Source organism: Ursus americanus, chromosome 16 (genome assembly GCF_024610735.1).
Source record: "Ursus americanus isolate L20-20 chromosome 16, mUrsAme1.1.p, whole genome shotgun sequence".
Classification (NCBI taxonomy): Eukaryota; Metazoa; Chordata; class Mammalia; order Carnivora; family Ursidae; genus Ursus; species Ursus americanus.
Window position 1 is genome coordinate 11,891,998 of NC_142142.1, and position 26,358 is coordinate 11,918,355.

The 26,358-nt window shown below is 39.3% G+C and overlaps 1 protein-coding gene across 1 annotated transcript in view; it reads right to left on the reverse strand.

The window, feature by feature from the left end:
• Positions 1-26,358, reverse strand: part of PAK1 (p21 (RAC1) activated kinase 1) — an 86,745-nt gene that overhangs the window by 22,801 nt on the left and 37,586 nt on the right. Inside the window, 6 exon segments of the mRNA XM_045816161.2 lie at positions 2,538-2,586; positions 6,154-6,217; positions 8,185-8,359; positions 10,190-10,231; positions 10,233-10,307; positions 23,318-23,355. Coding sequence (XP_045672117.1) covers positions 2,538-2,586; positions 6,154-6,217; positions 8,185-8,359; positions 10,190-10,231; positions 10,233-10,307; positions 23,318-23,355 — 443 coding nt within the window.

Here is a 26,358-nt window from a genome sequence, read left to right on the forward strand (position 1 = left end):
AGAAAATTGCCCAATTTTATAATCAATGCCCTCAGGTCCATATGACTCCAAAGTCTCTTCCAGTCTATTGTTTCTATTAAACACATTCCCTCTAAAAATGGGCTTGAAAAGTAATTGTGGAGCTGGGAGACTTCCTGGCACTGATATGCTAAGCTTCCTATTATGTGACAGACAATAGTTCTGCTCTTCTCAGGTGGATAACCCCCAACAAGCACTCACTCACAAAGACTGAGAGCATCTCACCAGCTCCACTAAAGATTTATACTCCCTAGGGCAGGAAATGAGGCCTTCCTGACCACACTGCATTAGCCACGCTAATGGACTTGCTGCCATTCATAGTTTTGTAACCACAAGGCACGCATAGAGTGAAGTCAAGTTTCTGTTTCCTGTGGCCAACTTCTCACACATGCAGGCTCCAAGCCTTTTCAGGAACTGCCCATCACCAACCTGTCTCCCATCAAGGGTTGTAGGGCCCCAGAGAACAGAAACATGACCAAGGGCCCTAGAACCTAGCCTTAGCTCTGCTGTGGCCTTGCAGTCTGGAGAGCGCAGGCTTAAGCTTTAGAATCAAGATTCTAACCCAGTCCTTGCTAAATGCTGGTAGCATAAAACTGCAAAAGTTATTTAAACTCCCTGAGCCCCAAATTTCTAATCAGTAAAAAGGAAATAATACTACCTACCTCACAGGGTTCTTCTTAGGATCGGTATAACTACCTCTTTTCTATCTCTGCCTCCAATTCACCATGTTTCAAACTGGCACAATGATACCACCCTTTCTTACTCACCATTACTTTAACACGGGTTCCCATCCTCCAATCTGTTCTCCACAGTACAAGACTTTAACACGCACCCAATGGAAAGTGTGGTCTCTAACACTTATATATGATTTTAATGTCTGTGTGCCTGCACAGGACTCAATATTTCACACAATTCTTAGCACAAAGTGTGGCATAAGGCATATCTTCAGCAATTGCTTTGTGGAACAAATAAAAACTAATAAATATGTAATTTTTTGTATGTAATAAATATATAGCTTTAATTCTTAAAGTTTATAATGTATTTTCACATGCATTGCTTTACTGAATTCTTTCAACACTTTTGGTAGGTATATGTTATCATGCACATTTTATAAATAAATAAAATTCAGGCTCAGAGAAGTCAAATGACTTGCCCAAAATTACTTAAGTAACAGTAAACATCTAAGCTGTTGAATTCTCATCTCAAAGAACAATGAAAAAATCCTTAACCACAGTAATTACCCTCAACAGAGCCTCAATATTTGGTTTAGATGCTTGTAAAAGACTCACAAGAGCCAGAGGAAATATGTGCTGTCCTTACTAACCATGCCTTCTCCAGTATACCAGGGGTTCTCAACCACCAAATGTATACAAGCAGGTCCTAGCAGCCTCGCTCCGAGGAGTCCGACTCTGTGACTGGAACAGGAGGTCTCTCTCACGACCTCTGAGTCCCAGTATGCTATGAACTAAGAACTTCCTTAGGCAGCTCCCGTCCACAGCACACCCGCCAACATTCCTGCTCTGCAACCAAAGAGTAGAATGCAAGAAAACCTCAAGTACTCTATATTCCCTTCACAGCTTTCTTCTGCTGAAGATCTTGGGTCAGCAGGCCTTAGCAATAAAGTCAGAGTTCTCCCCAGCTTAATGAAATGGAAGAGACAAAGACATGCCTCCAAATGAGCACGTCAATGTCGACTGGAATCCTGGGCACAGAGTAATGGAAGGACCACGAGATTAGGAGTCAAGAGACATGCGTTTAAATCTCTTCTACATCAGGAGTGCCTGGGTGACTCAGCTGATTGAACGTCCAACTCTTGATTTCTGCTCAGGTCATGATCTCAGGGTTATGGGATTGAGCCCTGCTTAGGGCTCCACACTTGGCACAGCGTCTACTAGGGATTCTCTCTTCCTCTCCCTCCACCCTTCCCCCCTGCTCACTTGTCACTCTAAATAAATACAAAAATAAATCTTTAAAGAAAAAAAAAAGTTAAATCTCTTCCACATCAAATTTCTCTACCAAACACCAAACTTATATAAACGATAGCCCATTAGGCAGTTCCACAAGGTCTCCCAGGCAGCATCCAACTTCTTTAAACCTGTACCTCCACCTTTTTACTTTCTCCTTGACCAGGATCACTCACTTGTGAGTCATCCTCACATTCAGTCACTCACCAAATTCTGTCAAATCTCCGTAAGTACCTCTCAAAACCAGCCACTTCCCCCCATTTATACTGTGTTACTACCTTAGTCCAAACCATCCTCTCTCACCTAGAATTACAAAATAACCACCTGACTCACCTGTTCCAAGCGTATCTCCTCCAATCTGTTCTCCACACTGTAGCCACAGAGACTTTTTCCAAAATCTGTAAGTCTCATCATGTTACTACTCTGTAGTAACTCTAGAAGTATCCCTACCGAGCTAAGAAGGACTAAAACTTAACCAATAATAATAATAATAATAATAATAATAATAATAAAACAGTAAAACTGAAGGAGCAAGAGTTGGCGGTTAATACTCACCTCCTGTCCTGTGGCCACATCCATTGCAGTGTACACAGTGCCTGAAGCACTGAACGACAGGAGAGAGAGAGAAAAAAGCATAGGTATTAAATGAAGTGACATCTGTCAAATGCAGCTCTACATACAATCTGGCAGTGCAAGTGTTAATAATAATAGCAGCAAAAATAATCCTCCCCAACGCCCCTTCCCCCTACTCTATTCTCATATGTGAGAAGCAGTATGTGGTAGAAAGAGAAAACAGGCTCTAGTGGCCAACAGACCTAAGTTCCAAGCTGAAACGTCTACTTAGTACCTACTAGCTATATGACCTTGAACAAGTTAATTTCTCTGAGCTTCACTTTCCTCAGTGGTGAAGATAAGAGATAAGAGAATTTAAATCAATTAGTTCATAAAGCCCTTAGCCAAGTGCCTAGAATATAAAATAGGTCTTCGGTATAAGCTAGTTTCCTGTTCTTGCTTCCTCTCCTCTTCTCCATCACTCTTGATAGGTTCCTTTAACCCCTTATGTCCTCAAACTCTTCATCTGTAAACCTTGGTAAGATGAGATCTATAGTTGAAAACTATAGAGGTGAGGAGTTAGGGGTAAGGGGCCCAAGGGAAATTTTCAGAATGAGGTGGGGGGATGGCTTATATCTTTAGCAAAAAGGGGTATGGACTTCGGGGTAACAGTAATGTTCTGTTTCTTAATGTAGGTACTGGTTACATGGGTGTGTTCATTTTTTAAAATTCATTGAGTTGTACACTTATGTGTGTTATATTTAATTATAATTAACATTGAAAAACTATAACAACTAAAAAACTAGAAAAATAATTTCATGGTACCTTTCCTGTTTTTATACTATGAACCTTTAGAACAGTGTTTTTCAATCATTTATCACATAAGAGAACATGTGAGTTTTATTTTGCAGTTTATATTGTAAAATAGGTTTTCACTTTTTTCAAACATAAAATATTAAATGTTTTCTCAAACACATATGCTCCCAGAAAATCTGATATAATTTTTATGCCATCTCCAAGGTAAAAATAATCTCACTATACATACATATGTACATGTATAATACACATATATACTTACATACACATATAGACACTCACACATACACACAGAAACAGAGTAGGAGGAAGGCAGGCAGAGAAATACTATGAATGATGCTAGGCAAGCGATGACGTCTATTCTAAATATCTGAAATCTTCACTTTATGCCTATAGTCACGAGCCCTGTATATTTGTAGGTGAGTGGTATGCAACAATATTTGTAACTGTACATGCCATATATCAGATATATTATGTGCAATTTGAAGAAATTTTAAAGTCTATATATTACTAAAATGCATTCTAGGCAAGCCCTGAGATTCATGCTATCCAGGGAAGTCAGGTCAATTCAGGAAAGAAAGTCACTTGTAATTATGCCTTGAGGCTAAAAATTATGGTCACCAGCTTCCACACCACCACTCTTTAGTTGGAAGTCTACCTACAGGTCAGGAAATTGTGACCCTAAGAAGTGGGCTATAAGAATTGGATTATTTGTATTGGCAGTTACCTTCCCATTGCCTGATCATTTTATCTTTAGCCATTTTCTGTCATAAAGCTGGTGTCTATCTTCCTACATCCATCCTCCCCCATTCTACCAGAAACATCATTGTCAAAGGGCAAATATGCCCAGGCCCCAGGAGACTGGACATTTTGGGACTATGTCTCCATGATTACAGAGGTCTAGAAGTCAGGCTCACTGGTTATTAATACTTGATTATTTCTACCTTGAAAAGACATACAAATTCCAGGTCCAAAAACAAACAAACAAAAAACAAAAAAATTCAGGTCGTAAAGGGGAGAAAAAAAGCAAGCAAAAATTATAATAGTACCAATTCATCCTATTTGTGTAGCATTTATTTCTTTTAACTGTTTTTTTAAGTAGGCTCCATGCCCCACATGGTGCTTGAACTCATGACCCTGAGATCAAGAGTCTCATGTTCTACTGTCTGAGCCAGCCAGGCGACCTGGCATTTATATTCTAAAATCATGGAATGGGGAAACATCAGCACAGGTGCTTAATAAATATTTCATTCCTCCCTTAGCACTAACAGAACTGTCAAGTAAGCAAGGAAAAAAACATTTTGCAGATGTTGCCTATTTATGGACCTCATACATCTGAATGAAAAAAAAAAAGGTCAGAAGTTCTGGAGGCGAAAGGCTCTGAGTCCACAACCTCTCCCTGAAATTTATGAAGAAACTGAAGTCCAGAAACGGGACCTGACTTGCCCACACTTGTCTGTGTACCTTTCTGCCACATTGCTAATATCTCAATGCAATAGCTAAAGGATATAGCGTCCCAGATTATTTTCAAGCAAGCAAAATAATTTCTCCTCAAGGTGAAATTCTCACGAAAGCATGTCCAGTAGGAAAAGCACTGGACCAGGAAAAGATAAGATCCACTCACGTGATTTCAAGGATTAAATTAAACAACAGATGCGAATAACAGATGTAAGCTGTAGAATGCTACACGAATATATCATTATATAATGCAATACTTTATTTTCAGATGTTCTTGGACGCATAAGAAAAAACTGAAACAGAAAACTTTGAGGACTTCATTAGCAACAATGCTTTCATTAAATTCACACTGAGAGCTTTCTACAAATCAGGTACTTTTTTTTCAGTTTCTTTTTGATTTTAGCTATTTGGGTAGGTCTGTAGAAATCTCATTATTTTGCTTTTTTATAGAGAGGTAGAACTTAACTAAAGTAATCTGCACAAATCTAAAGTGTACAACTTGATGGTTTTTCAATATTTATACACCCATGTGTTCACCACTAAGATCACCCCCAAATGTTCCTTATGCTTCTTCCTAATTCACATGCCCTTCCCAGATACAACCATTATACTGACTTCTATTAGCATAAATTAGTTTTGCCTGTTCTTGAATTTCATATAAACAAAATCATATAGTTTCTGCTCTTTTATATCTGGTTTCTTTTGCTCAAAATGATGGCCAAACAGTTTTAAGACTTATCATAGTATATTATAATTTTGTGTTTGATAGTGCTTTCTATAAACCTGAGGTCTTTGAAGATGGAGTTTGTGTCAGATTCATACTGTAGTCATACTGCCTAGCACATAAACAGGAACTCAGTTAAGATCTGCTGACTTCAGTACACTGAGGGCAGCATGCAAGATGCAGAGAAGAAATCAGAGAGCAGGCATGAATCCTGGCATCCACCTAGAAAAACAGGTCCCATTACGCTAGCAGAAGGGTCTGCAGTTCCAAGCCTTCCATTTCATATTAGTGTTGGTAGGTCTCAGTGCCAGGTAAACAAGGTTAATCTGAAAAAGTGGAGCTGTAATTTGGGAAGCAGGTTTTGCGCTAAGAAAATAAATGGTTTTTGCACTCTCACCGAAGGGTTATTTTTAGCAACATGGTCAGCTAACGGCACATCTCTCATACTAAGCATAATTCTGCCAAACCTGAAGTCAGCCTAACATACCACCTCCAGATGGGTGAGGGATGAGGTAGAGAAAGAACAAGGTTTATGAGAGGCAAAACAAAAGTAAAATCATATATACCAGCATACACAATTTTTACGTCATTTCTCTAGGGAAAGAAAATGCCCCTACTAACCCTTGTCCAATCTTCTCAAACCGTGTATATTTCTTCTTAGGATCGCCCACACTCACTATGCTCCCTTTGAAAGAAACAGAGACCATGAATCATTTCTTCCCAGATCAAGATACAAAACAGGCCCCATATTCCCCCCAAACCTGCAGCTGGCAAGGATTAAAGAACTACCTCCAATGCCCAAAGCCATACTAAACAGGTCCTTAGCTTTTACCTGTTAAGTTCCAACAAAAAGTTTCATCTCCTTACTGCTTTCAGTCACGGTATTCACTCATTTTTAAATTCATTCATTCAATAAACACTCACTCATTTAATAAGCTCACTTACTATGTACCAAGCACAATGCTGAATACTAAGAATAAAGGGACAGATGAGACACAGTTAAAACAGTCCCTACTCTCAAGAAGCTCAGTCTCATGGAGGAGACAGAAAAATAAGCATAAAGTCCCATGAAAATACGATTGTTGTAATACAGAAAGAGGAATAAAATACAGACTGGAAAGGCTTTAGGAAGTGATATCTGGACTGGTTTTTATCGGGTAAGTAGGCAAGAAGAGGTTACAGCAGACAGTAATTCTAGTGCAAAGATAGAGAGGTGTGAGAGAGGTTGGGTTTCACAACTTGTACTCTAGAGATGGTGAAACTGAGACCCACAGAAGGGAAGATACTTCCCCCCAAGGTCACACAGCAAACTGGTGTCAGAGCTAAGATTAGGAGTTTGGTTTTTGGTCTCCCAGTCCAGTGTGCTCTCCCTAACACCAATTACGAAGGTCTGATACTTTTTACATATATTATCTCATCTGATTTACAAATAAGGGAGGTATTAACATCCCTATTTAAAAGATGAGCAAAAGGAGGCCCAGAGAACAGGAGGAAATTGCCCAAGACCCAAGTCAGTGGCAGAGCTGGGGCTTTAACCCAAGTGCCCTTAAGTCTCAGGCCAATCTGCTTTTCATAATTCTAAGTATGATTGCTTTAAAACGAATCTAGTTCAGAGAAAAACACTATATATAGGAGTAAACAGATGGCTAGGTAAGTGGCTTTTCTTACTTCATCATTTCATAAGGGCTCTGGGCAAGGGCAACTTTTACAAGAGTGAAATTTTTTAAAAAATCAAACAAGAATCATCAGGAAAAAAAATGAGAGCTGCTAAGCTAAAGAACCAGAAACCTAGGCTTTAGAGAGCAGTGCTAGTTCGTGGATTTGGCCCAAACAGTCACATTAAATCCCCCTTAGAAGTAAATAGGGACAAAGGATAAATGAAAGGTCTCATCAAAAGATTTTTCCAAGCCCAAAGGTCAATCTAGTCAGTCCCTCCTTCTAATATGAATTCTCTTGCAGTTTACTGAAACACAGAAAAAGCTACTCTGATATACCCCACTTCTGGACACTAAAGAAAGTAAAAGGGAAGCTTCCATCTGAGAGCAAGAGGCAGCATGCTCTAATTACAGGAGCCCAAGGTGGGCTCTGACCCCGGCCTGTCACCTTCTGGCTGTGTGGTCTCGGGAGCGTAGTTAGCATCCCTGAGCCGCAAATACCTTAACTGCAAAAAAGAAGATTATAATGTCTATCTTCACAGGGTTAAAATGAGCAATAAAGGAACAAAAAAAAAAATCAAAAAAATACCTTGTTGGACCTTTGCTACACAGTACAGGCTCACAAAATGTTAGTTTCCCTTCCCTCTTCTCCTATAACCAAGATGGCAGATAAAAGCTATTCTTCGTCTCATAACCCATAACCCGTAACCCGTCTCAACCATGCCTCAAGTTGAAAGATGCCTAGCCCTCAAAGTGAGCTATCCACTCTCTCCTCAATCCCCAACCCACAGTGGTAGCCAGCTGCAGCTGCTGAGACAGAGGAGGTGGGTGCAGGGGGAAGGTGAGCAGCACACCTTATGTGGCTAAGATATCAAGCATAGCCAGCCAGCCACATAGACCGAGCCCAGGATTGGGATCCTTTTAGAAATGTTTTCCCATCTTTGTGCTCATTCAGTCACATACAAAAGGAAAGTTCAGAAAGTTACAAAGTGCTTACGTAATTTCTCTAAGATCTCCTCATCAGACATCTTAGGCTTCTTCTTCTGCTTCTCAGTATTCCGGGTCAGAGCATCTGGTGGAGTGGTATTATTCTCCGTAGGTGAAATAGGAGATGTAGCCGCATCCCGAGTTGGAGTAACAGGAAGAGGTTCTATCACAGACCGTGTGTATACCTGCGTTGTTGGTGCAAGAATTTGGCAAGACCAGTCTTTGTTAGCACAGCGACACTCAGGGGCCTCTTATACATGTATGTGTATCCACATCCACGGAAGAACAAATCCCAATAAACTCATCTCTTCTCCTAGGTCAAAATCCATGTTCCTCCTCCTCTGTGCCCAGGCCCATCCTCTGTGGGTGGAATGGCCTTCCTTGTTCTCACTACACACAAAATAAATTAGGAATTAACAATGTCTTTTTAAAAAGGAATGCTCCGGAGGCGCCTGGGTGGCTCAGTTGGTTAAGCGACTGCCTTCGGCTCAGGTCATGATCCTGGAGTCCCAAGGATCTAGTCCTGCATCAGGCTCTCTGCTCAGCAGGGAGTCTGCTTCTCCCCCTGACACTCCCCCCTCTCATGCTCTCTCTCTCTCATTCTCTATCTCTCAAATAAATAAAATCTTTAAAAAAAATAGGAAGGAATGCTATGAAGATCAAATTTATTAATTCATTTGTTCATTCAGTATTTACTGCCTTTCTGATACCTGCCAAGAACTATGTTAAGCACTACCAATACATAGATATTTCCTCTATCTTTGAGAAGCTCATGGTTTAGTAGGAACATTTTTTTAAATGAACATGCTTGCAAACTGGAAAAAGACCATATCAATGTGAGCTATGTTGACAACTCTCCAATTTTGAAGCTCATTTTTGTTAAGGTGACTTTGTGACCTATAGAAAGGGTGATTCCATAGATCCTGCTTATATAAGTTCTTATCCTAAAAGGTCATCTAGGGGCGCCTGGGTGGTACAGCGGTTAAGCATCTGCCTTTGGCTCAGGGCGTGATCCTGGCATTATGGGATCGAGCCCCACATCAGGCTCCTCCGCTATGAGCCTGCTTCTTCCTCTCCCACTCCCCCTGCTTGTGTTCCCTCTCTCACTGGCTGTCTCTATCTCTGTTGAATAAATAAAATCTTAAAAAATAAATAAATAAAAGGTCATCTAAACCCCTTGAATTGCCCTCACAGCATCTCCTATAGTCAGTCAACCAACTTCTCCTTGAATACCTCCCTGCATGCTCTACTCCAAAGGCAGCTTTTTTTGGTATTATCACAGAGTTTAAGCCCTAGGTCATTCTTTCATTATAAAGCTCTTGTCATACAAAAAGTCCAAACGAAGAAACACTAATAGAGTATCATCTGATGACAGGTCAGTGCTCAGTGATGCTAAATCAAGTAAAAGGTATGGGGACCAGATTGTGCAAAATGAGGGCAGAGGGACTGTGGCTATTCTTAGATGCAAAAACCTCAAAGGAAGTTAAATAAAAATCACTGCCAATATCCAGCATCGAAATGCACTCCTGATGTCCAGCATATTAATAGCACTAATGTATTTACAAATTCCTTTGGGTCTTTCAGTATCATTAATGATGTTCTAAGAGGTAGAATGCTACACATCTAACAGAGAAGAAAAGATCTGCAGGAGGCTAATTTGTTGCTTCCCAGGAGACTAGAATAATTTATGTTAGTCCTGTACTAAGTAACATTAATTCTGTGTATCTTCCTGTCTTTGGAGAACAGGCTAAGTAAACTAGGGCTGAGTTAGCATAAACACCAATTATCTAGGACACTTCGGGACTATCAGCAAACCAGTGACAAATAAATATACCATTTCTTGTCTTTAATCATACAGAAAATACTTTTCAGTCAGTGTGGTTCTGTGATTTTACCAGCTCCAAAATCCAAGGACCCCTACCAGAGTATTAAACCTCCAGGCCTCAGCACCAACCCCTCCCTTGCCCTGCAAGCTCTCATAAATCCCAAAGCTGTCCACAGCCCCACAGACTCACAGATTTTGTGTGCTCTGGGCGTGGAGCAATCACTGGAGGGGGGGGTAGCATCATCATCATCATCTTCGTCTTCTGAAACGGGTGGCACAGCAGGGGTCTCAGACACCGTCTTCACATTCTGTACAGCAGAGAAAAGCCAGTTGCATCAGGTCCAGCTGACCTGAGGCTTAAGCTACCAGGATAGCCAACCCCAGAAGAAATCCCATCCTCACACCCTTTCTCAAACCCACAGCAGCCTCCAAACTCTCCACCTTTGTGTAGCCAGTCCCAGGAACTCAGTCAGCTTCCCTTTCTTCTTTTAGCCACTACAACCCCTTGGGGGCTTCCTTCTCCTACCCAAAGCCTAGTTGTGGACTGGGAAGCCAGCTTACAAATTCTCTATTTGCCTTCTGTCCAAACTCTGAAGACCAGCTCACAGTTCTTTCTTATTCTATGAATTTCACTTTCCACACTGAACAGGAAATAAAGTACAAAATATGGGAAAGGGATCAAAAGTTTGAAATTTTACAAAGTTTATCATTGTAATTCCTCACTTCTTTCTGATACGGTAAATGGGAATCCAGACAGATTTTTGCCTCTCCTTTTCCTTTCTTTACCAAAACCTAGTGGACCCATTATGTCATCAGGTACCCTTGCCTCAACCTGAAGATACAGAACATCAGGAGCCCCTTGCCTCAGGAGGACAGTGAGTTTCTCCCCGGACTGGATGCTATCCATTGCACTAAGCTTTTGCCCTGTCTGAGAATGAACCGCATCAGCACTACTAATTGAATTTGCTATAATCTCAGTAACTTGATTTTTCCATGCAAACTATAACAAACCTGGGCAGGTCCAGGCAAAACATACCATACCATTACTGTTTACAACACAGATTCAAGAGGCAGAGTAGCCAGCTCCAAAACATGAGATTTCTGATAGAGATTAAATGATTACAGCATAGGACCAGAGAGGCAATAGGGATCTTTTAATATATATTGGCATAATTCAACTGTTTAAGGTATTTTCAGAGCACCCATTTTGTGCTCAGTAAGATACTGTGATGGATACCGTTGACACAGAGGTACAAAGATGAAGAGGTACAAAGATGGTCCACGTCCTAACGCAGCTCATTGTCTGGTATGGGAGACAGAGAGAGGGTGAACTCCCCTCCCCCTGCCATTTGGGGCTTCTGGAGAGAGGAAAGTCAGGAGTCAGAGTGATAGGAACTAAGTGAAGGAACTTAGCTAGCAGAATACCAGACAAGAACTCCTGTGTGGGAGACTGGTATTTACCACATTGACATACTAAGAAAAGGAAAACTTGCAATCTCATAGATTCTAACAGGACCACTGGTGCAGGGCATAACTTAAAAATTGACAGTGCCGGCTATATGCAAGCAACTAGCTTTGGTGACCACAGGCAATGAATCTGTCCTCTTGGTCTCAAGTTTCATCATTTGAGGAATGTGGAGGAAGAGGAGTGGTATAATTTGAGGGGTGACCTTAAGTCACTTCCAGTTCTAAACTCCAATAGAGATCTTTCCCTGTCAAAGGACATGTTTTGATATTTTTCTGCCTTAATTTCTTTTCTCCCCACTATTCCACTCAAAAAAATTTAACTAGAAACCCAAAATGGGAACAAAGTTACTCAGCAGCCTCTTCATCATCAGGTGGCCCCGGGGCCCCCTAGCATATACTATAAACACAGTTGAACAGGTGTGTTTGCTTCCTAAAGCTCTGCAGAAAAGGGGATTTCATCACTTTCCTTTGCAACACCTTCTGTTTTCCACAGGTGATGGCTTTGAGTGGTAACATTAACAACTACTAGAATCAAGAGATACAGGATTTTATTCCAGATTTTTACTTCTTAACCCTGTGTCCTTAGGCAAAGCTGTCCCACCTTAAGCCACAAGTTTCTCATCTATAAAAAGGGGATAATGATACCTCAGAAGGCCAATGGAGGATGAAATGAAGTGATGTGGGCATAAAAATACTTTGTGCTAAGGAGCTAGAAAGATGCAAGGAATCAATTAAGTTATCATTATGTCTAATAACCACAAACCCCTTTTTTAAAGCCAGTGACTTTAATTCATGTATTCATTAGCTGTATACCAGGCTCTAATCTAGGCTCTGAGGTTATATTAAAGAACAAAATAGATACAGTCCTTGGTCTTGTGTCTTGTATTTTAGAAGAAAATACAGTCTAAATAAATTATCAAAGTCCCAGGTAGTAATAAGATTTACACATGAGAGTAGTAATTGGTTAGGAGTGGGGAAATATTACTTTAGATGAGTAGTCATGGAAAAGGGCTCTCTAATGAGAAGACATATAAGCAGTGGCCTGAATGAATTGAGAGAGCAAGCCATGGGACTCTCTGGGGAAAGAATATTCATGGCAGGTGGAAGAAGTACAAAGATCCTGAGATGCAAACATGCTTAGCGTGTTCCAATACTTCTGGGAGGCCTACTTATGTTGCTAAGAAACGCTCATGATATAAAAACTGCTGAACTTAGTAAAAGCAGTAGGAACCTCTGATGTTCTATTCCACCCCAGCTCTGTCAGACTGGGGGTTCTTCCAGGATGAGGCAGGCTCTAACAACATCATCCAAGAGGGCTCACTTTCATCTGGACCAGTGGGCAATGCCCAAGTCTAGTGGTGCTGTCAGTGGAAGTGATCTCCCACAGGGGTTAGCAAAAGAGGCCAGCTGCTCAGATCTGCTACCCTGAGATTGTAGTCCTGGATAAGGCAAACAAATTTCTGGCTGGGGCTGCTGAAAGGCACAGCAGATAGAAGAGAGACTAGTTTAACAAGCTTAGCTATGTGCATATACATTAAAGATTCAAAAGAGCCAAGCTGAAAATAAAAGCTGAAACAGACCTCAAAGAGATCTCAATAATTAATAAAACGAGAATAAAAATTAGCAGTTATAGAAAATTTGAACAATACTATCAGTACAACCTAACTGACATAAACAGAACATTCTACCCAAGATCTGTAGAGATCTTGAATCTTCTTACAGAGAAGACTGAATCTTCTCTGTAGAGAAGTGAAAATATACAGCCACACAATATTCATACGTGAATGAGCATTTATACCCAAAAAGTAGAAACAACCCAAATACCCATCAACAGATGAACAGATTAAAAACGTAGCATATCAGGGGCGCCTGGGGGGCTCAGTCAGTGAAGCATCTGACTTCAGCTCAGGTCATGATCCTGGGTTCCTGGGATGGAGCGCTGTATTGGGCTCCCTGCTCAGCAAGGAGTCTGCTTCTCCCTTTCCCTCTGACCCCTCCACCCCCGCTTGTGCTCTTGCTCTCTCTCTCAAATGAATAAATTAAAAACCTTTTTAAAAAATGTATATCAATACAATGGAATGTCATTAGAATATAAACAGGAATGAAGTATTGATACATGTTACAACATGGATGAACCTTGCAAACTTTATGCTAAGCAAAAAACTAGACACATGTTGCATGAAAGTTATATAAAATGTCTAGAAGGACAAATTTGCACAGACAGAAAGAAGATCAGTGGTTTTCTAGGACTGGGCATGGGAGTTTGAATGAACTGTAAAAGGAAACAAGGGACTTTTCAAGGTGAAGAGAATGTTCTAAAAGTAGACTGTGGTGATGGTTGAACAAGTCTAAACACTTAATAAAACCACTGCATTGAATCCTTTGGATAAATATGTAGGTATACAAACTCAGTGATTCCAAGAAGCACATGTACCCCAATGTTTATAACAGCAATGTCCAAAACATGAAAGAGCCCAGATGTCCATCGACGATGAATGGATAAAGAAGATGTGGAATACATATACCATGGAATATTACTCAGCTATCAAACAGAATGAAATCTTGCTGTTTGCAATGACGTGGATGAAACTAAAGGGTATTATGCTAAGTGAAATAAGTCAGACAAAGACAAATGCTATATGATTTCACTCATATGTGGAATTTTAAGAAACAAAACAGATGAACATAGCGAAAGGGAAGGAAAAATAAAATAAGATGAAAACAGAGAGGGAGGCAAACCATAAGAGACTCTTAACTATAGGAAATAAACTGAGAGTTGCTGGAGGGGAGGTGGGTGGGGGATGGGGTAACTGGGTGATGGGCATTAAGGAGGGCACATGATGTAATGAACAGTGGGTGTTATATGTAACTGATGACTCACAAAATTACACCCCTGAAACTAATAATACAGTATATGTTAACTAAATTGAATTTAAATTAAAATGTTTTTTAAAAATACATTGCACTGGGGCGCCTGGGTGGCACAGCGGTTAAGCGCCTGCCTTCAGCTCAGGGCGTGATCCCGGAGATCCGGGATCGAGCCCCACATCAGGCTCTTCCGCTATGAGCCTGCTTCTTCCTCTCCCACTCCCCCTGCTTGTGTTCTCTCTCGCTGGCTGTCTCTATCTCTGTTGAATAAATAAATAAAATCTTTAAAAAAAAAAATAAAAAAAATAAAAATACATTGCACTGTACAATCAGTATGGGTGAATTTCATGGTATGTAAATAATGCCTCAATAAAGCTGCTTGTAAAAATTCTAAATTTATGTAAAATAAGTAGGTTCTCATTATAAATTTTAAATAATCTAGAAATATAAGGAGTTAAAAGTGAACAGTCCACAGGAATGCCTGGTAAAGATGGCAAATTGAACACAGAAATCTATGTCTTGAAATCTCACTAGAACTATAATAAAGAAATGGTCTTTTAAAGGAATTAAACCCTGAAGAATGAGGAGAACACGAGAGAAGGGAAGAGCAGCAAAAAAAAAAAAAAGAAGAAGCCAGTGACAGATGGATGAACTGACTCAAGGAGGCTGAATCCAAAGCTGAAAACCAATCTATTTATCTATGCAGCAGAATCCTCAAAAGGCACAGGAACTGTTACCACTATATACTCCTGAAATTGGAGATGAAGTGGAGAGAGAAGGGATTCAATGAAAGTTATGTAAGATGCAGTTAGATCCCTAAATCCTTCCCCTACTCTACACCACTGTGTGGTTGCCCTCCCCATCCCTAGCAGAAAATTGAAGGTCTATTCTCTGGAAGGTAAAACAGATAATTTCTGGATTAGGGATGTCAGGCACAGTCAAATGTAAGAGTATCATATTAAAAACAGGGTAATCAGGAGAATACACTAAATGCTGAGACAACCACCCTCTTCCCTTTCTAGGCTCCTAGAATACTAGGAGTCAAACTCTTATTCTCAAGCAGGAGATTAGAAGATCCTTCTCTGGATCTCACCAGCCTAAATTCAAAAGATAAAATACAGGAGGTTTCACCAAATGGTCCGAGCTGGATTACTCTACAGTGATACAAACAAAAGTACTAGATTATAGCGATGACTGCACTCTAAAAATTTATTACATTACTTTTTAAAGCATACATTTTACAACTGTATACTTACAATTCAATGCCACAACCAATGAGCTTAAAATTCTATTAAGGACTTTAGTATCCCAGTCATAAATACGGGCATAACCCCAAGGATTACCAAATATCCATGGGATACCTCTAACATAAAAGGAGGAAACCAAAATGAATGGGGAAAAAGGACACCTGGAAAAAACAAACTAGACAGGGAGAAGAAAACATTGAAAAAAAAAAAAAAAAGCCTATCATTCATCTCAGGGATAAGCAAAGATACCGATTCTGGAAACAAGAATAGGATGCCCTAATTTTTTAAAAAATAAAAATAAAAGAGTTCTTGGAAATTCAGCATGAAAACAGAAATTAAAAATTAAATGGACAGATTGTAAGATGAAGTTGGGGAAGTCTCCCAAAAATCAGAATAAAAATCAAGGCAAGAGAAATAGAGAAAACATAAGAAAAATGGAGAAATCAGTCCAGGAGGTCCAAAATCTAAATAGCAGGAGTTCCAGAAAGAGGAAACAAAGGAAACAGAAGAGAAGAATTCATCAAAGAAGTAAGTCAAGCAAATTTCCTAGAACTGAAGGCTTGAATTTCCAAGGTTTAAAGAATCCACAAAGCTCCTTGCAAAATAAATAGATGAATATAAGGATATAAATTTCAAAGCAATGGTGACAAAGAAGATGTCACAAGCTTTTCAAGTGGAAAAAAGAATAGGTCAGACACAAAGAAGCAGGAATAAAATGACTTCAGACTTCAACAGCCAATGCTGAATGCTAGATGACAAAAGCGCAATATTTTCCAAATATTGATGGCAAATTATTTTCAATCTAGAACTCCAGACTCAGCCAAAGTATCAATCAAATCTGAGGGTAAAATAGACATGCTCCATTTTGAGACTTGGAAGGCATCAAATATTACTTCCCATTTACTTTCTCAAATCTACTAGAAGACGAGCTCCACCAAACTGCAGAAGTAAACCAAAAGTGAGGAAGGCACAACACAAAGAAAACAGCAAGGCCTAAACAGAAATGCAAAGGGACTGCCAAGACAATGGTTAAGAGAGATCCCAGAACAACAACTGTTAATTACAAGGATTCTAATCCTATTTGACGTTTTCATCTAATACTTGGTTAAAAATAATTTTTAAGGGAATATTCTTAATCACCATCAACTCGGCTAACAGATATTACTGTTATTACTGCTAATAGCAGTAATTATCTGTTAGCCTGTCTGAGATTATCTGTGGGTGGTCAATCTGTATCTTCATATGTCTTTATTTTGACTTCATGCATTCTCGAATGCTAGTTTCATCACGCACAGAATTCTTAGTTCTAAATAATTTTTCTCATACCTCTGAAGATATTGCTCCTCTGCCCACAGTTGCTAATGAGGAACATTAGGTGTACACTCTCTTTGAAAGGTCTGAAGATCGTTCTCCTTATCCTTGGGTCTCTGCGGTCACCTGACTTGATAACTGGTATGCCCTTTCATCTGAAGAGTCATGCTTCTCTTTAACTGAGAGATTTTCCTTCTATTATTCCTTTGATTATTTTTTCCACTTGAGTGCCCCAGTTCTCTAATTCTTCTTGAATCTCAAGTAACCCGTGTCCCTTATTCCTCTATTTTTCCACTGTTTTTTATATTTTGTGTCATATTATGCACTCTTATATGCATTTTTTAATCCTTCTGAATTTATTTCTTTAATCACATTTTTCATTTCTAAGAAATCTTTTTTATCCTCTAGTCTAATAGTATGTTTTTGTAGATGCAACATCTATAAAGCCTCTGAATATATTATATATTTTTTAAAATTCTTTGACTTATCTATTTCCTCTGGGGCCAATTTTACTTTCTTTATCTGATCCTTCTTTTTAATGCTTTGTTTCCCTCACGTATCTGGAGATCCTGGGCTATCCATTCATACTTTTAAGTGAAGAACTAGATTGATTAGTGTATATAAGTAGCATGAGTTTCTTCTGCAGTTGTGTCTGTTTCTCCACTACGCCCTCTTCTGAATGGGAGGTCTGATGTAGTCTATATGTGAGTTATGGAGTCTGTATGTGGTTGCTGGTAAGCATCACTTTAAGGTATGTTGGCATGGAAGAACATGTAGGGTGAGATTCCTCTCCTTCCAGTTACCAAAAATATGAGAAGTTTACTCTTGGGAAGGAGAAATTTAATGTATTTTCTTCCACTGCAGACCTACTCTTCCTTTTCTCCTTCTTCATACCTGTTGTAGAGATCTGTAGGAAACTCAGGTTCTGTTCTGCTTCTCTCTCAAGCACCTATACCTACAGCAGGAGTTCTCTTCAAGTAGGCAGTTTACTTTCTTTAGAAAATTATCTGACTTAAGCTTAGAATCAATATTCTGCTACTTTTTGTTCACTGTAAGATGAAGACTGTCCTTGCTGTTTCAAATGCAGAATTTTATTTTATTTTATAATAATAATTTTTTATTATGTTATGTTAGTCACCATACAGTATATCCTTAGTTTTTGATATAAAGTTCCATGATTCATTACTTGCGCATAACACCCAGTGCACCATGCAATATGTACCCTCCTTAATACCCATCACCGGCCTATCCCAGTCCCCCACTCCCCTCCCCTCTGAAGCCCTCAGTTTGTTTCCCAGAGTCCATAGTCTCTCATGGTTCATTCCCCCTTGTGTTTACCCCCCCTTCATTCTTCCCTTCCTTCTCCTACCGATCTTCCTGCTATTTCTTATGTTCCATAAATGAGTGAAACCATATGAAAATTGTCTTTCTCTGCTTGACTTATTTCTCTTAGCATAATCTCCTCCAGTACCGTTCATGTTGCTGCAAATGTTGTGAAATCGTTCTTTCTGATGGCTGAGTAATATTCCATTGTATATATGGACCACATCTTCTTAACCCAGTCATCTGTTGAAGGGCATCTCGGTTCCTTCCACGATTTAGCTATTGTGGACAATGCTGCTATGAACATTGGGGTGTATATGGCCCTTCTCTTCACTATGTCTGTATCTTTGGGGTAAATACCCAGTAGTACAATTGCTGGATCATAGGGTAGCTCAATTTTTAACTTTTTAAGGGACCTCTACACTGTTTTCCAAAGTGGCTGTACCAACTTGCATTCCCACCAACAGCGTAAGAGGGATCCCCTTTCTCCACATCCTCTCCAACATTTGTTGTTTCCTGCCTTGTCCATTTTTGCCATTCTAACTGGCATAAGGTGGTATCTCAGTGTGGCTTTGATTTGAATTTCCCTGATGGCTAATGATTTTGAACATTTCTTCATGTGTCTGTGAGCTATTTGTATTTCTTCATTGGAAAAGTGTCTGTTCATATCTTCTGCCCATTTTTTGATTTGATTATTTGTTTCTCATGTATTGAGTTTGAGAAGTTCTTTTTATCTATAAAGAACTTCTCAAAAAAACCAGTCTTTTATCTGTAGTGTCTTTTAAATAATTTACCCTTGAAGATGATCCAGGACTCCTTCCTGCTTCTTATTATATACTCCCTCAGCTACTCCTATTTTCCCAGGAGTTTTCTCTTCCACATATTTTTAAGCTGTGGTTTCTTCTGTTTTCATCAATCTGATCTTTGCTTTCTATCTTCTATGAATTTCTGACAATGGTTTATTTATGTCCTGTTTTTTGTTTTGGAGCACTGCTTTGTATTTATTTTTTTAATAGATCTTTTCTGAAATTAAGAAATTTGGGATAGCAAGAGAGATACATGATCCAATTTCCAGATGAATCTTTCTAAAACGTGAGTTTAGACCAAAATGCGTGAGTCTGTTTCTCCACTGTGCCCTCTCCTGAGCTGTATCAATCTTCCCTTTTTTCTGCCTGGTATCATTACCTGTGTTTTATTATAAATCCCCGTTTACATGTTCTGATTCCTCACTAAATTGTGAAATCAAGAGCAAAGACCTTACCAGTCCTTGACTACCCAACACCCTAAGAACCTATCACATAACAGCTGTTCATTTGATAAATGAGAATTCAGGCAATAAAATGCTATCGAATCTGAGAGCCAGACCTCAAACAGATAAGCCACAGAATAAGTAACAGAATTTTAGTGCTAGAACGAACCTTAAAGATCATGCTTTACATCAAAAACTAGGAATTTACTGTATGGTGACTAACATAATAAAAAATTATTATAAAAACATAAAATAAGATACAAAAAAAAAGATCACGTTTTTTAAATGAACAAATCATTAGGACCAACAGCTCTCTGAAAACTTCCCTGTACTAGCTGGCAGAAAAGATCACTCTAACCAAATATGACGCCCCATCATACATTATTCATACCTCTCTTGCAGCCCTCGTCCCTCTAGTCTGCTGTTAATTTTTTTCCTCAAGGACTAAGATAGTGCATATTCATTTTTGTGTCACCAACACCTGGGCACAAAGAAGGTGCTAAGCAAATATTTATAGTATGAATGAATAAATGAAGCTTAGGAAAATGGAATTTTGTACTGGATTCTACCACTAATTTATTCAAAGGTAGACAGCAAGCCACTTAATCTCAGAATCTCAATTTCCTAACCTGTGTTATGGGAATAACAATCCCATCCAATTATTTCACCAATCAAGTGGGATGATCGGTATGAAACCAATATGGAAAATAATGATACGCTACCACAACGCAAACCACAATCCCCCAGGTAATACTAGTACGGAAATATAAAATACTGAACCACAGGGGAAAATGTTATGAATTGAGGGATAAAATGTCCTTGACAGCCTGAGTGGTTTTAATTGTAGATACTAAACCAGGTTTTTACCAAGCAGGTGTTCTCCTCTCTGCCATATGGCATGAGCCCCAGGGCTCCTCCTCTTCATGAACGAACGACATAGCTATGGCTTTACTGTAGTCTCCTTTATAAGACCTCTTAACATCATCTTTCTCAGTTCCCTGCCACAGTGAAAAGTATCCTGGACTGGGACTCAGAAGACCCTAGTTCTAATCTGATCCTGCCACCATCACTAATTATGAGTCTTTAAGAAAGTCTGTTTTCTACCTGTGAAATGGGGATGGGTAATGGGGATGGATAATGCTTTCTTCACAAGGTAACTGTGAGGACTATCCATACTAACCATAAATAGTTATTAGCATGGTGCCTGGCACACACCAGCCCCTCAATAAATGATAGCTGTCACTCTGTAAAAGCATAAACACATTTGAGCCACAAAGCACAGCTCAGCTTTGTTTAGACCCCTTCTTCAATAATTAACTGTTCAATAATGGGGAGAAACTCCCAAAGATCTTAACACTCACAAATTCTTTCCCCTCCTTTAATTACATCTCTTCCATTTGATGAAAGAATGAACCAGGGGAAAGCAATGCAGACTGGGAATCAGATACCTATTGCCATTAACCCTTCTCTATCTCAGCATTATCATCTATAAAACAAGGATAATAACCCACCTCATTAAACTCCTGTGAGGATTAAAAGACATAGTGAATAAGAAAGGACCCAGGATGTTACAAAGGCCCTGGACATGTGAACATTTTTTATGATTGGCAGGAAAGTAAATGACTCAAAGTAAACCAATCCCTACTGCTGGAAGCATGGATTAAAGTATTTCGATGGTGACTCAGTATTGTGTTAGAACTTACCATTCCCCTGTTTAAAATTCTTTAATAGCTTCGCATTACCTTTAGGGTAAAGATAAAACTTCTACATGATCTGACCTGCCACTATTCCTCCTCATCACCCACCTTTCATCCATTCACACTTCACATTCCAAACATAACAAGCTACTTGCAGTTCTCTATAAAAGCATACTTTGTGAACCTCCTTGTCTTTGCACATGTTATTTATTTTCTCTTTGCCTGGAATATCCTCATGTCTCCTTAATTCTTGCCCTAGATAACAAACTCCTCAACTCAGACTCTACCATCAAGAAGTTTTCTCTTATACAGCCAACCTTTTATTCAGTAAACGGTTCCTTGCCAGATGCCACAGATACAGCAATTAACAAGTCAGACGTAGCCCCTGGCTTCATGAAGTTTTAACACAGTGTACTGTAACTGCTTGTGCCTTCATGTTGCTCATAAGACTGGGAGACCCTTAGGAGTTGGGACAATGTCTGATTCATTTCCATGTTGTCATTTCTCCACACAACACCTGGCATAGAGTGGGGGTTCTGTAAATATTTAAAAAATCAATATGACGAAAACCACCTTTGTACAAGAGAAAGCGTCAGGTGTAAAGAATTGCAGTATTCTCTTATACATATCAGAGCTTACTATTTATAAGACCCTTTCAAACATCAACATCTCATTTTATCTGCTCTGAAAAATGGAACTTGTGAGTCGAGAGAGACAGAGAGACCTTTGCGGTCATCTAGCTTCTTTTTTAAGTTTTTTATTTTAATTCCAGGACTGTTAACATACAGTGTCTATTAGTTCTAGGTGTACAATATAGTGATGAAGCAACTCTATGCATTACAGAGTGCCCATCACAAGTGCCCTCCATAATCCCCATCCCCTATTTCACCCATCCCCCACCCACCTCCCCTCTGGTAACCATCAGTTTTGTTCTCTATAGTTAAGAGCCTGTTTCTTGGTTTCTTTTTTTCCTTTGTTCGTTTGTTTTGTTTCTTAAATTCCACATGCGAGTGAAATCATATGGTATTTGTCTGCTTTGTTTCATTTAGCACGATACTCTCTAGCACTACTCATGCTGTGGCAAGTGGCAAGATTTTATTTTTTTATGGCTGAATAATATTCCATTATATATATAAATATATGTATATATATATATATGTACACACACACACACACACACACACCACATCTTCTTTATCCATTCATCTATCAGTGGACACTTGGGTGGCTTCCATAATTTGGCTATTGTAAATAACAATGCTATAAACACAGGGGTGCATACATCCTTTTGAATTCATGTTTTTGTATTCTTTGGGTAAATACCCAATAATGGAATTACTGGATTGTAGGGTAGTTCTATTTTTAAAGTTTTGAGGATGACGTCATCTAGCTTTACTTTCCAGCCAATTCATCAGTGATCCCTATAATATTCAAGTGACAGGGCATTCACTACAATGTCAGAGAACAGAACAAATGACCTTAAATGAACGGATTCTGCTCCCTTCAACAACTAGTCTTTTTTTTTTTTTAAAGATTTTATTTATTTATTCGACAGAAAGACAGCCAGCGAGAGAGCGAACACAAGCAGGGGGAGTGGGAGAGGAAGAAGCAGGCTCATAGTGGAGGAGCCTGATGTGGGGCTCGATCCCATAACGCCGGGATCACGCCCTGAGCTGAAGGCAGACGCTTAACCGCTGTGCCACGCAGGCGCCCCTCAACAACTAGTCTTAATCCTGGTTTTGGGGACCCTACCAACAAAAAAGAGGGAATATTCTTCTAAATTCAGGTATTTGAAGACATGTCCAGGTAAGGCAAAGTGTATCATCCTCATTTTATTGATGAAAAAACTGAAGTTCAGAAAGGCAAATTGGCTTTCCCAAGGGTCAAAGCTACAAATAAAAAACTGAGTCTAGATGTCAGTTCTGGTTCCAATTTAGGATTTCTGGAACACTAAAAAATTAAATCTAGAAGGGATACCTACTGTTTATTAAGTCCAATTCCTCTACTGTATAGATAAAAACTATGAGGGCCAGCAGGTAGGGGGCATGGAGTGACCAAGCTGAGTGTCCCCCAGTCCAGGCTCTGCATCTACCACACTGTCTTGATCCCTAACCACCAGGCCTGCCCATATCAGAATAAAGAAAATAAAGACTTACCAAAGTGTTAGAAGAATTATAATCCTCAGCTGATTTATCTGCAAAGGGAAAAAGACAAAGGACTCAGTCAGTAAATAATTACAATTAATCCATTCTTGAGAGCTAAGGAAGCCTATCCAGTCAAGCACTTGCCAGGCTCAGAGAATAACAACAGTATTACTGGTACTACGGGCCTGACACCATACTAAAGCATATTATACACATTACCTCCTATAATCCTCACTATAGCTCTGAGTACTATTATAATGTCTACTTTCATAGATTTGGAAACTGAGGTTCAGAGAAGTTAAGTAATTTGCCCAGGGTACACACAGGTTAAACAGGAGTCAACATTTGAATCCAAGTCTAATTCTAAATATTATGATAAAACTGTATCCACATCAACTATATCATCATCAATGGTCAAGAAAATTTCCTGCAATCTAAGAGAAAGGGATAGAATTCATGTCCTGAGCTATCCATGACAAATCATGACCAGTTGTGGCTTTGGCTTTTAAAAAGGATCTTTCTACATCCATGTCTACTTCCTATAGGGAAAGAAAAACAGGCTTAGGAAGAGAAGCATTAATCATGTCAAGTCTAACTTAAGGCAGGGTCTTATTTCTAAGAATAGACATAAGCTTCCTCAATGAGGCAGTTAGCCCATTTCACTGATTTTGAAATGTAAATTGTTTCACATTAACGTCTCTGAAAGAGACAAGAGGCCTACAATCAAAGGCATTTCATAGTTTAATTGGCCACTTTTCTTCTTTAGTGGTATATAAAATAATGGTGCAGCTTACAATTAATGATATCTTATACCTAATAAAATATGAAACACAGACTCAATGGAGATGTCAGCAAGAAAATAAGTTTAAAAGCCAAATACTGTGTTTGGTTTTAAACTTTAATTCGTACAGACTTAAGAAGAAACTGACTTAGCCAGTTCAACACTAATGGTATTAAGGAGGAATATTCTACCAAATCCAACATATTCCTCACCAAGAACCAAGTCCAGAGAATGTCCAAGATCTCAATTCCACCATATAAGAAAGTGTCAGGTACAGCTTCTTTGATCCTATGACAAATCATGAACCCACAAGCTGTGACAATATATTCTTTAAAAAAAACCTGAATAGCCAGCTGTACCCTGGAGAAATTAATTCAGGATATACTTTAAATATAATTCCATCACATATCAGTTGATTCACCCTGAGTAAGTCCCTCAGTTTCTCTAAGCCTAATTAATTTCTCCAAGTCTGTGAAATGGGGATAATAGTCCCTGCCGTACCAACCCCCCCCCCAGGCCGTCATGAGGATCAATGAGATAATTCATGTGCAAGCATCCAAACTGAAGTAGTATTCTCAGAATCAATAGTATGAGAAGGGAAACAGGAAAAGGAGAGAGACGGCATTAAAAATAAACTGTGCCAGGGGTGCCTGGGTGGCTCAGTTGGTTAAGCGTCTGCCTTCAGCTCAGTCCTGATACCAGGGTCCTGGGATCAAGCCCTGCATCGGATGACTCCCTGCTCAGCAGGAAGTCCACTTCTCCCTCTCCCTCTGCCTCCCTCTCCTTCTGTCTCCCTCTGCTTGTGCACATTCTCTCTCTCTCTCTGTGTCAAATAAATAACATATTTTAAAAAAATAAGTTAAATAAAAATAAATAAATTGTGCCAAATATACAATTTTGTCTAGAAATTGGCCCTGGACTTCAACTTCTAAAAAACTAAAAATTCTCCACTTGCGTGTGCACACACACACATATACACACATGCACAAATTTATACACGCAGAAGGAGATGTATAAACACGTATCTATACATTCTATACATATACAGTGTTATTCATATATGCGTGCACAGGTGATCTTATACACATTTATCTTAATGTGTGTATCTATACACAGGTTAATTCATGAATACTTCGGTGGACTTTAATTCCAAACATATGCAAACCCACAGAGCTATGCCTCCATATACATATTTGGTACGTGTACACATCTACACACATGTACACATAAACAGAGATTCTTCCAAAGACTTCGCTGCCAAGGCTTTCAAAGCTAGCTTCTAATGTGACGTTCATGACAAATGCCTTAAAACACAAGCTCTAATCTCCTGACTAGAAAACTCTCCCACCCAGCACCCCTCAACCCCAATTCCTCCTTGGAATGACCCAGTCCCTCAATGGGAGAAGTGAGACAGAGCCAGCAAGGCCAGACGTGAGGAAGGAAATCCTGCTGGGAACATGCATGACCCTCTCCTGGGTACCACCATGGCGGCATGGGCTAAGCTGCAGTTTGTCATCCTCACCATCTGTGCCCTTTGATACAAGCCAGATACTTGCTGGGGAAAGCATCCTTCAAAATTAGCTAGTTCATCCTGGTTCTAACCTTCTCCAACAATACTGCTCTTTGAAAGAGACAGCACGAACACTGGAAAGAGCTGCAGACTTATAGTCAAGAGACCAGCTCTGCCACCAATTTACCCATACTAGATAAGCCTTTTTTGGCTTTAATGCCTGCAAAACAAGCGGGAACTGGAAGTAGTATATACTGAGGATATGTCTTGCTCTAACATCCTAAGATGCCACTATAAAAGCCAAGTTTCTAGAAATGTAGGCCTTCTGATTACTTATCTTGGAAAAGAAAAATCTCCCTACTATGGAAGGAGGTGCTCCAAATAGAGTTACTAGAGGCACCTAGTAAACTCAAACAGTGCTGGTCTGGGAATTAGGAGACCTGGATTCTAATCCCAATTCTGCCATTAAAAGCACTCTGAAAAACATAGTCCTTTACAGAGAGGGTACATTTAAGTACATTTATTATTTAGTGGCCTGTTTTACATTTGACTGATAAAAATTAATTCCTTAAGGAAGAAATTGGGCTTACCTACTTAAAAGATACACATTTAAATGTGTTATTAAATAACTTAATGATATTAAAATTGATAATGATAACTACATTTCCATGGTGCTGTTTTACAACCTATTAAGAACTCTCATATCAATGAGCTCATTTATTCTTCACTACAGTCTCTTGAGACAGGAATTATTATTCCCAT